This window comes from Protobothrops mucrosquamatus, unplaced genomic scaffold, assembly GCF_001527695.2.
Source record: "Protobothrops mucrosquamatus isolate PMUCROS unplaced genomic scaffold, P.Mucros_1.0 scaffold_250, whole genome shotgun sequence".
Classification (NCBI taxonomy): Eukaryota; Metazoa; Chordata; class Lepidosauria; order Squamata; family Viperidae; genus Protobothrops; species Protobothrops mucrosquamatus.
In genome coordinates, this window is record NW_015386326.1 from 3600 (window position 1) to 15836 (window position 12237).

Below are 12237 nucleotides of genomic sequence, written 5' to 3' on the forward strand. Positions count from 1 at the left end.
GTCTGGTTTACATTTGGCAGCAAAATTGCGTAAGAGTGTGGTGTCAGATTTCTCCAAGGTATTGTGTAGGTATTCACATCTCTGCAGCCAGTTTTCTGTTTCTTTTGCAGATGCCTCGGGGTCCAAGGGCTGAAGCATCACTAGGAAAGAGGGCACTGCTTCTGGGACCACCTTGTTGGAAGCTCTGGATTCTATCATCCCTCCTTCCCACCCTGTTAGCAAGACCCTCCATCTGCCTCTGCAGGATGTTTATAAGATTGGGGGTCTGTACGCAGCTAGGAAGAAGGAAAGTGTGTTGTCTCTTAGGCTAAGCAAGAATGGAAAATGGAAAACAACAGAGGTTTCTAAATGGCTTTATTTGCCCAATGCTGTTATTCAATGCATGCAAATAGTCCTTGATTTATGGCAACGACTGGGACCAGAACTTCCATCGCTAAATGAGTCATCACATGACCATGTCTGGTTTTACAGCTTTTTTTTTTTGCTGCAGTTGTTAAGCAAATCCAGCTTTGCACATTGACTTTGTTTGTGGGAAGCCAGCCAGGAAGGTCACAAATGGAGATCACGTGACTCTGGGGATACTACAGTCATCCTAAATACATGCTGGTTGCCACGTTGCGATCACGTGACCGCGGGGACACTGTGACAGTTGTGAATAAAAAGACTGGTCATAATTCACTAATTTCAGTAACTTTGAATGGTTGCTAAACGAATGGTCGTAAGCCAACGCGTGTACTAATAACATGTTGGACAAGAATTATGCTGCTTTAGTGGAGGGATTATGTCCTGGAACAAAGGTGCACAGGCTAGATTCCAGTTTATTGCATTACCCTCAACAATTTGGAGGAATCTGGAATCCAGAGCTGGATCTGTATCAACAAACGGAAGGAAAGTTTACTAGGGATTAAATTAACAGCACTTTCTAACTTCAGCCACTTTAAGATATGTGGATTTCAACTCCCAGCGTTCCCCAGCCAAGGCATGCTGGGAATTCTGGGAGTTGAAATCCACACAATTAAAGCGGCTGAGGTCGAGAAACAACGGATCCTGACTGCAAGATCTCAGATGACCACTAGAGAGCAGCAAAGAGCGGTCTTAAAAATAGATATATATTGCAATAGTCTGTATATTCACTATATCCATAAATATATATTGCATGCCATTTCATGATCTACATTTTTGTTAGTCAGTATATTCACTATATCCATAAATATATATTGCATGCCATTTCACGGCCTACATTTTTGTAGCTGAGATCTGGTAGCCCAATTTAGTATGAAACGTGTGCAAAAAGCCACTCTCCATTCAGGGCAGGGATCCAAGTGCACATCTATATAAATGCAAGCACAATTAACATAAAAAGCTGCAATTCTGTTCTTCCAAGGTTGAGAATAAATTTCCTCGAACGCTTCCACTGGAACATTCCAATAGAATACTTCTGATTCTTTTATTTCTAGACTAAAACAGAGAAGTAGAGATCCATCTATCCACCCATCCCTCCAATTTGTATGGCCTCCCATCTCAACAATGACTCCAACAGAATTGGATCGCATCTCCTTTAAACTTAAGCTCTACCCCAGAGGTCCCCAACCTTGGCCACTTTAAGACTTGTGGACTTCAACTCCCAGAATTCCTCAGCCAGCAAAGCTGGCTGAGGAATTCTGGGAGTTGAAGTCCACAAGTCTTAAAGTGGCCAAGGTTGGAGACCCCTGCTCTACCCCACTCATTTCCTGAGCTCATATACTGTGCTACATCATAATATATGTCGGGACAGCACACTCAGTGAAAGCAATCATCCTGGCTTCGTTTAATCCTTGTTAAATCACGTTTTAGGACATATGAATGCAGCTGCCCTCATCGGCAGACACTGCCGAACCGCCGTAAGAACCGCATCCCTTCATAGAAATGAAACGGGTGCAATGGATTCTGAAATGGATGAAAAAAGCCGAACTTTTCCAAGGCAAGACCTCAAAACTACAACTCCCAGAGTTCCTCGGGGGAAAGCGAGGCGCTGAGCTCCCTCACGCCTCTCGCCCCCGCCCAAGGGCGAGGCCCTGTGCTGTCACGTGACGCCCGAGCCCGGGGGGAAAGTCACGTGATCTCTCGAGGATGGCGCCGGGCGGATGGCTGCTGTTTGCGGGGCTGCTGCTGCTGCTGGGCGGACTTGACCGGCTGAGCTCCGGGAGCGCTGCGGGTCCGGTGCCGCTGGTGATCTGGCACGGCATGGGTGAGCCAGGCTTGGGAAACTTAAAGGGCCTCCGGGGGTTTGTCCTTCCAGTTGCAGCCGGTTGGAAGTCGGATCAGAGCTGCTTAGTTTCGCTTCTGCTTCCCAGTCAGGCTGGAGATAATAATAATAATAATAATAATAATAATAATGATGATGATGATGATGATGATGATGATGATGATGATGACGACGACATCAAGAAGAAGAAGAAGAAGAAGAAGAAGAAGAAGAAGAAGAAGAAGAAGAAGAAGTAGTAGTAGTAGTAGTAGTAGTAGTAGTAGTTGGAAGGGACCTTGGAGGTCATCTAGTCCAACCCCCTGCTCAGGCAGGAAACCCTATACCATTTCAGACAAATGGCTGTCCAGTTTCTTCCTAAAAACTTCCAGGGTTGGAGCATTCACTGCTTCTGGAGGCAGGTTGTTCCACTGGTTAATTGTTCTAACTGTCAGGAAGTTTCTCCTTAGTTCTAGGTTGCTTCTCTCCTTGATCAGTTTCCATCCACTGTTTCTTGTCCTGCCTTCAGGCGCTTTGGAGAACAGCTTGACTCCCTCTTCTTTGGGGCAGCCCCTGAGATATTGGAAGACTGCTATCATGTCCCCCCTCGTCCTTCTCTTCATTAAACTAGACATACCCAATTCCAGCAACCGTTCCTTATATGCTTTAGCCTCCAGTCCCCTGATCATCTTTGTTGCTCTTTTCTGTACTCTTTCTAGAGTCTCAACATCTTTTTTACATCGTGGTGACCAACACTGGATGCAGTATTCCAAGTGTGGCCTTACCAGGGATGATGGGACTTGTTGCTCAAACACTTCTTTTTGTCCGGGGAAGCCTCATTGTGTTAGCCCAGGGATCTTCAAACTTGGCCTTAGGACTTGTGGACTTCAACTCTCAGAATTCCCCAGCCAGCGTGCCTGGCTGAGGAATTCTGGGAGTTGAAGTCCACAAGTCCTAAAAGGGCCAAGTTTGAAGACCCCTTGTGTTAGCCGTTTATTTTATGCATGGACTGAATAATAGATCTCCGTTAAGACAACCTAATAACCTACTAATAGGTTATAACCTAATAACCTAATAATAGTTCTCTGTTAAGACAACTTTAAAATAGAAAATCAACCAGTAGAAACCAGTAAAACCTGTTAATTGGGCTGTTTATGAATTCTGGTGTGCCATTCGGGCAGATCTGAATGTCTTGCTAAAGTGGACAGCCTTGGCCACTGGATGAAATGCCCCCAAGGATGGAATCACATCTGATCTGGGTGGGTGGGGGAAGCTGTTGCAATAGAGGGCCTCCCAGAGAAGGTCATTTTCCATCCCTGCTGTTCTCTTTTAGGGGTGGCCGAGTATCCTCTTACGGTAAGAGGTAGGCAGATCCTACACCAGGGATGTCCAATCTTGGCAGCTTTAAGACATGTGGACTTCAACTCCCAGAATTCCCAAGCCAGCCATTCCCAGAATTACTGATTGGGGAATTCTGGGAGTTATACTCCATGAATCTTAAAGTCTTAAAGGTGAAAACTCTACCCTACACGTAGTCCCAGATATGTGTGGTAACATCTTTGGAATCATGTGTTTCCTTGACAGTGGCATTCAGGCATAATTTATCAGCTGCCCTCGCCCAACTTCCCTTGTGAAGTTTGTTTGGGGGGGATAAAATTGGGGGTAAGTTTTATCTACACTTCCTTAACCTTTAAGGAAAAAAAGAGTTTTGCAACAGTTGGTAAAATTACATTTTTTGCTGTATTTTTTTTATATATTGTGATTCTGTTAGAGGCACACATACCATGTTAGGGCACACATACCAGTTTAATCATGTTTCTTTTAATATGCTTAGCAGTGGAAGAATGGTGATACCCCTGAGAAGCTTTTATTTGTGATCAGTTAATTGCTGGCTGGTAGAAAATTAATTATGGTGATACTCTATACATATTTATCTGGAATTAACATAAATGCCTTTGAGTTAAGTGGAGTTTCTGAATTGATATGAATAGTAAGTTCCATGCGGCAAACACTAACTTAATATATAATACTAGTGGTTTGCGCCTAATAGATTCCAATCCACCAAGGTAGGAGTCAAATACTAGTTCTCTTATGAAAGTAATTTAGTTACAAGAGTCTCACAGTAGAATTTGAAGGCTGAAATACGAAACCTTGTGTTTCTGTAGGAATTGTGTAGCTGGTATATTAAAAATGAAAGCAGTGATGACTAAAACAAGTTCCTGTTTTTAAAATACTTTGTTGTTTTTCTCAGCAGAAGAGTTGATAACTTTATCTTTGGGAGGTGGGTGTAGGAGTGTTTATGATTTGTAAAATGGAAGGTAAGCCTTTCCTTTTAGTGTACAAGTGGAATTGAGCCTGGAATTATAGTCATGTGCAGGGGTAAGCAACCTTGGCTCTTTTATGACTCGTGGACTTCAACTCCCAGAATTCCTGAGCCAGCATGAGGAAAACTTTGGCCCCTTCATGACTCGTGGACTTCAACTCCCAGAATTCCTGAGCCAGCCATACTGAGGAGAAATTGAGAGGCTTCCTAGCTGAGCCATGCTGGCTCAGGAATTCTGGGAGTTGAAGTCCACGAGTCATAAACGAGCCAAGGTTGCCTACCCTTGGTCATGTGGATTGTTCAATGTGTCACCAGGTGATCCTGCTCAATTTTATGACCTTTTTTGTGGTTGTGGTTAAATGAAGCACCTTAAAGGTTAAGCTATTAAGCAAATTCATTTTCTGCAGTGGGTGTTTTTTTTTTGCTGGCATGCCAGTTTCCTGCAAAACAAGTCATAAATTGCCTTGTGACAGCAAGAGGTTGCAAAAAGAATAACTGCAGAAAGAACAATTGCACCCCACGTGCCTTCCGTAGAAGATGTGTATATTGAGCGAGTCACAAGGAGGGCTGAGAAAATATCTGCAGACCCCTCACATAGCCTCTTGTTTTTAAGATGGATTTTATTGCACGTAAATATTTGTAATGTATTTATAAACACAGGTAGCATGAGACCAGCTGATTTTATTCAGAACTGGCCAGGGGATAGTCTCTGCTTCACATTTGAACCACCGTATTGAATCTGTGAATCTGGAGTATGACAGGGGTTCAAAGCTCATCTAAAGCAGCTTTTCCTTGCTATATATGGTGGGATTAGACCACCATTTTGTGTAACATTCTAGTACTTTTATATGTGTTCATAATTTAAAACACAGCCTTTTTTTTAACTAGGGCAGGGGTAGGCAACCTTGGCTCTTTTATGACGCGTGGACTTCAACTCCCAGAATTCCTGAGCCAGCATGGCTCAGCTTGGAAACCTCTCCCTTTCCCCTCAGCATGGCTGGCTCAGGAATTCTGGGAGTTGAAGTCCCCAAGTCATGAAGGGGCCATAGTTCCCCCATGCTGGCTCAGGAATTCTGGGAGTTGAAGTCCACGAGTCATAAAGGAGCCAAGGTTGCCTACCCCTGGCCTAGGGCATTTGCTTATTGACTAAATGCTGTTAATATATTTCTAGCTATAAATAGTTAAGGAACCTAGACAAACAGCTACTCTGGTTTTCTAAGTTCTCTTTTCTTTTTTTTACATTACAGGAGATAGTTGTTGCAACCCCATAAGCATGGGTTATATTAAAAAAATCGTGGAGGAGAAAATCCCAGGAATTTATGTGCTGTCTCTGAAGATAGGCAGCAACTTAATTGACGTGAGTTCATTCATACGGCGCATGCTTTCAGCATGCAAACATGTGAATTAGACATCTTCAGACTCTTTTCTAAAAGGAAGAGTCAAAATCTTGGATGCAGAGTGATTCTAGGATGCTGTTTTGTACTTGAGGTGTGGGTCTTTTGAATTCAAAATGGTTTGTACATCTCTTAATTAATTGGCTGGACCAGCTGGCTGCCTCATACCAAGAGGGAGAAACAAAGAACCTTCAGTGTTGAGAATCTGAGAGTAGCCTGCTGATTCAAGCCAAGACACATCTAGCTTCTCTCCTAGGTGTCAAGTACAAAGAATCAGGACTACTGGTTAGGTTGAAGTATAGAAGATTTATTGAAGCCTATATAAAAGAATCCGGTCAACTAAAGTTCAACCCTAAATTGGCTCCAGATAAGGGTCAACAGAATTCAGGAGGGGTTGAATTTGGCTCCCTTGTGGACATGCAAGGATTCTAAGCTGATGATATGTTCAACTCCTTCCCCCAGCTCTGTCTGTTCTTCTACATAAAGTAGCCCACCAGTGTATTTAGGAAGCTGACCTATGAGACAAAGGCAGCCCTCTTCTCCCATTGTTGCTCCCATGCACCTGGTGTGTAGAGGCAGTGTGATCTTGTATTCGGAGACTACACCTTGTTACCAAGACTGGTGGCTTTGGATAGACCTGTTCTCTATTTGTCTAGTTCAAGGGTAGGCAACCTTGGCTCTTTTATGACTCGTGGACTTCAACTCCCAGAATTCCTGAGTCAGCATAGCTGACTCAGGAATTCTGGGAGTTGAAATCCACGAGTCATAAAAGAGCCAAGGTTGCCTACCCCTGGTCTAGTTGGAAGATCGATCATGCCTTTCTGAATCGGCTTCCTGCTCTACCCATAAAGCCAACCCATTGAAACTCCCTAGCCACTCTTCATCAACGTTTCGTTTTTCCTTAGGACATGGAGAACAGCTTCTTCATGAATGTCAATAACCAAGTCAAGAAGGTGTGTGACCAACTTTCTAAAGACCCAAAGCTTCAAGGTGGCTACAATGCCATGGGCTTTTCACAAGGAGGGCAGTTCTTGTAAGTATTTCAAATAGGAGGTGATGGAAGACCCTGGAATGAAGTTAGTGAATGGAGCCCCCATGTTACTGGCAGAACTCCTGGTTGCATACCTGCGAATTCTCGGATCCAGTCCTTGATTTTTACCATTAAAGAGTAGCAGTTGATGAGCGGATCCCTTGGAGAGCCATCACAGCTCAGAGTAGATCTGTTTGGGATACAGTGAAAGCGCCTATCTCTTTTAAATTGACCAGTCCACTCATTAAACAAAACCACAATGCCACCTTTGTTTGTTTTGGCTTAGTGTCCTAAGGTAGTTGCCAGCTATGGTAGTTTCTAAAGCCTGATTGATAGCTTTCAGGTTTCTGCTCATGCTGCCAATTCTGCCTTATTTTACAAACAGGTCTCGCTGAACCCAGCAAGAGCCTGTACCGCCCAGCCTGGGGGCGATCTAGGTATTCTGGAACTTCAGCTCTCATCCCTGTTCCAACTCACGCCACCCCCATGATTAATGCTCTGCCAGAAAGCTTGAAATTATAACCAGGTGGATTCTGTTCTGTGGTGGAAGATGTCTTTCTGGTGATGATCTGTTTTTCCCCTCCTTAGGAGAGCAGTGGTGCAACGATGTCCATCTCCACCGATGTTCAACCTGATTTCCATAGGAGGTCAACACCAAGGTAACTCTTTTCTTCAAAGGCGAGCATAGTTTTAGGACATCATAAATGTTGTCCTCGTTGTTGTTGTTAGTTGCGAAGTCGTGTCTGACCCATCGTGACACCATGGACAACGTTCCTCCAGGCCTTCCTGTCCTCTACCATCTTCTGGAGTCCATTGAAGCTCACACCTACTGCTTCAATGACTCCATCCAGCCACCTCATTCTCTGTCGTCCCCTTCTTCTATTGCCCTCCATCTTTCCCAGCATTAGGCTCTTCTCCAGTGAGTCCTTCCTTCTCATTAGGTGGCCAAAGTACTTGAGTTTCAACTTCAGGATCTGGCCTTCTAAAGAGCAGTCAGGGTTGATCTCCTCCAGGACTGATTGGTTTGAACGCCTTGCAGTCCAAGGGACCCGCAGGAGTCTTCTCCAGCACCAGAGTTCAAAGGCCTCCATTCTTTGGTGCTCAGCCTTTCTTATGGTCCAACTTTCACAGCCGTACATTGCAACTGGGAAAACCATGGCCTTGACTATACACACTTTTGTTGGCAGGGTGACATCTCTGCTTTTTAGTATGCTGTCTAGATTTGCCATAGCTTTCATCCCCAGGAGCATAGTTTTAGGATATCATAAATATTGTCCTCATAACAAGGTGGAATTTGGCCCTTTCAGGGTCTAGTAAATTTGTCTTCTGGTTATGAAGGATTCAAGATCCAAGTTGGGAAAACTCTGCAAAAAGACTGGGACACTGAAAGTAGGTGTTTTCTGGTAGTATGTCAGGACCAGGGAACCTATGAGCAGCACACAACCGGCAAAGACCCTTAGATGTAGTGCTGAAATTCAGTGACAAATGGCCTATTTTCAACAGCACAATTTTCATTAGATTTAGAGTTATTGGGGGGGGGTGTTGTCTATAGGCAGAGCAAGAATGGCAGCACAAGACTGTAAGCAGCAAAACACTCTTTCCCACTCTTAAACCCCCATCCTCCCCAAACATCAAGCCATAATTTTGTTAAAAGATTTTAACACAATCTTCCTGGTGGTTTTTTTTTTTTGGTTTTTGTTTTGGTTTTTTGTTTCTGGAAGTGGACTAATTGACTTTTTTCCCTTTAATGGCACAGAATTGTTTTGCCTGCTACAAAGGAAGAAACTTTTGAGTCGGGCTGCAGCGTTATCAAAGAAGGGGAAGAGAGTAATTTTTTTTTAACACAGTTGTGGCTTGCTGCTGAGGTTTGGGGAGGTTTAAGAGTGAGAAAGGGAGTTGTACAGCTTACAGTTTTGTTCTGTCATTCTTGCTCTACTTACATACAACCTCCAAATCTACTGATGTTGGAAATGGGCTGTTTGTAACAATGTCAGCACGTGATCTAAGGGTCTTTGCGTGCTGCTCATAGGTTTCCTACTCCTGATATACTACCAGAAAACACCTACTCTCAGCATCTCAAGTCTTATTGTAAGGTTTCCCCAAATTTTGAAGGCTGTGGAACTTGTTAGCTTAAAAAAAAAAAAAGACACCAATCCAGAATTTGTGATCAAGAGGCAAAGTTGTGGTGATAGAAAACTGGCTGTGTTTGTGTTATTCTCCCTCCCCCTTAGTTTCTCATGAACTCCTGTCAAATTCTGATGGGGTTCAGTTGAACAAACCCTGCTCCAGTGTGTGTTAAACCTGAAGTACAGGTTTACTAGGATGGATCCTGAGGTCGTTGTCTAAACTTGCTGTTTCTGATTTAAAATTCAATCTGCTGGGGTTTTAATTTCTCAACATTAACTTCAGTTTCTTGGCCGACACAAAATCTGATTTTCCTATTTTAACTTTATGTTTTTTAAAACATTGAAAAATCCCAAACACTTGTTCTCTGATAAAAAAAATTGCTGACAGAGAAAGTTGGCATTCATTCTCTTACAACAAGATTTTAATTTTTCCCGTGTATGTAGTAATTTCATTTCCAATCTCTTGTGTGTCCAGACCAGAATTAGGCAACATGTGACTCTTGAATCCAATCTTTTACTGACACCCCCCCCCCTGAAATTATATTGCTGATGTTTGGTGACAAACCAACGATGAACTCTGAGAGCACAATTTTCTGCACAATTTCAATATGAAAGAATAGAAAAATGTGTTGGTCAAAGCATTGGATAGACCAGGGGTAGGCAACCTTGGCACTTTTATGACTCGTAGACTTCAACTCCCAGAATTCCTGAGCCAGCATAGGGGAACTATGGCCCCTTCATGACTTGTGGACTTCAACTCCCAGAATTCCTCAGCCAGCATGGCTCAGCTTGGAAACTCTCCATTTCTCCTCAGCGTGGCTGGCTCAGGAATTCTGGGAGTTGAAGTCCACGAGTCATAAAAGAGCCAAGGTCATCTTCCCCTGGGATAGACTGTATGTACCTTGAAAATTGGGGACTCCATTAATCCATTCCTTGCTAATTTTGCCTCATTGTTCCACTGCGGGGTTGGGGTGTCAAAAAATGTATCTCCCTGATCCCAGAGAGGGGTCCACATAGCATTGAATCACCTGCACTCTATTTGAAGATTTTAGATATCCTACAAATAATAAAAGATTTCTGTTTAAAGTGGGTATCTTGCTAGGAAGATAACTGTTTCCTCACCTCCACCGTTCAACTTTTCAGCCATTGACGTGCCAAAAAATACAGATAGTCCTTGTCTTACGACCGCGATTGAGCCCAAAATTTCCATTGCTAAGCAAGGCAGTTGTTGAATGAATTTTGCCCCATTTTGCAACCTTTCTTGCCACAGTTGTTAAGTGAATCACTGCAGTTCAGTTAGTAACACGGTTGTTAAATAAACTTGGCTTCCCCATTGACTTTGCTTGCCAGAAGGTCGCAAAAGGTGAATCACGTGATCCTGGAATATTGCAACTGTCGTAAGTCCATGCCAGTTGCCAAGCGTCTGAATTTTGATCACGTGACCCTGGGGACGCTGCAAGAGCCGTAAAGGTGAAAAATGGTGCTAAGTCACTTTTTTGCAGTGCCATTGTAACTTCGAACGGTCACTAAACAAATGGTTGTCTATGGAGATTTTCGATCGTCCAAGTCATGGTTGCCCCAGTGATACTTTTTCCAAAAGGCAACTGGACTTTTTTTTTCCCCTTCGAAAACATTTCACTTCTCATCCAAGAAGCGTCTTCAGTTTCTGCATTCAGGTTTCAGAACTCTTTGGGTAAACGAACGTTGGTTAAGTCAAGGATTAGCTGTATGCATTAGTGCAGCGGCCCCCAACCTTATCTATACCCCGCACCCCTAGAACGCTTCTGATATAGTAGTGATGGCGAACCTTTTAGAGACCGAGTGCCCAAAAACCATCCTGCCAACAGGGCCACCCACCACCTCCACGGCCTGCCGCAGCAGATCGCCCAGGTGGCCTTGCAGCGCCATGGCAGCCACGCCCTCCGCCCGTGCCCTGCAGTATCATCTGCGCGCAACAGGGCGCAAGGGTGGAGTCCCTACTGCCCGGCTGCCATGTCCTTGGCTGCACTGCTCCGCGCGGGCTGCACCTGGGAGTGACTCTCCTCTGTGGGGGCTGCTGGTGAGGAGGGGGGCTACGGGGGGAGGTGGGGCTGGGGCAATGGTGCGTGTGCCCACAGAGAGGGCTCTGAGTGCCGCCTCTGGCACGCGTGCCATAAGTTCGCCACCATTGTGATATAGTCTCACCCCCCTTACAAAAGTTCGAAATAAAGGCAGCGAATTATGTATATACACTATAATTTTGAAAACCCAAGTTTTTGCACCCCCTGGAATATCTCGTACCCCAGGGGGTGCGAACACCCCTGGTTGGGAACCCCTGCATTAGTGTTAGAGGAGCGGCCCCTCAGACTTTTTTTCTGGGCTTGCTTGACAAGCTAAAGCCATGTGCAAATTCTACGTGATTCTCTTCCTACTGCAGGTGTGTTCGGTTTCCCACACTGCCCTGGGGAGAGCTCGCATCTCTGTGACTGGTTGAGAAAAGTGCTGGATATTGCGTACACAGATAAGATTCAGCAGCTGTGAGTTTGGCTTTTCCAGGAGACATATATATAGAGAGAGTATATTGGGGGTAACCCAAAATGTATTGGGGGAGAAATGCCTGGGTGGAATGGGAAAAATTCAACAGCTCTTTAAAGATTTGGGGTTTGCCCTGTTCTCTCTCTGCCACAGCCTAGTCCAGGCCCAATACTGGCATGATCCGGTGAATGAGCAGCGGTACCGCAAAAGCAGTCTCTTTTTGGCTGACATCAATCAGGAGCGGGTAAGCCAGTCCAGATTCTCTAGCCCAGAGGTCTTCAAACTTGGCAACTTTAAGACTTGTGGACTTCAACTCCCAGAATTCCTCAGCCAGCCCTGAGGGCTGGCTGAGGAATTCTGGGAATTGAAGTCCACAAGACTTAAAGTTGCCAAGTTTGAAGACCCCTGCTCTAACCAACGCAAAACACCACTAGGCTACACTGATTCACACGTTACCTACTGTTAAAATGCTTCTGTGTGCCAGGAAACCAGCCACGGGGTTCGCAGTTTGTAATTTGCTGCCTCAACTCACCTTTGGCCAGATGGGTGGCATATAAATGTAATAATGAAAATAAATAAATAAACGAATGAATGACTGGGAATGAATCAACAAACCATAGCTTAGCAGA

The 12237-nt window shown here is 44.4% G+C and overlaps 1 protein-coding gene across 1 annotated transcript in view; it reads left to right on the plus strand.

The window, feature by feature from the left end:
- Positions 1–2157: 2157 nt before the first annotated feature.
- PPT1 (palmitoyl-protein thioesterase 1) overlaps positions 2158–12237 on the plus strand; it is a 14690-nt gene continuing 4610 nt past the window's right edge. Inside the window, exons 1-6 of the mRNA XM_015830793.2 lie at positions 2158–2227; positions 5792–5901; positions 6844–6971; positions 7557–7627; positions 11511–11610; positions 11762–11852. Of these exons, the coding sequence (XP_015686279.2) occupies positions 2224–2227; positions 5792–5901; positions 6844–6971; positions 7557–7627; positions 11511–11610; positions 11762–11852 (504 nt within the window). The 5' untranslated portion in view covers positions 2158–2223. The remainder of the gene's footprint in view (positions 2228–5791; positions 5902–6843; positions 6972–7556; positions 7628–11510; positions 11611–11761; positions 11853–12237) is intronic.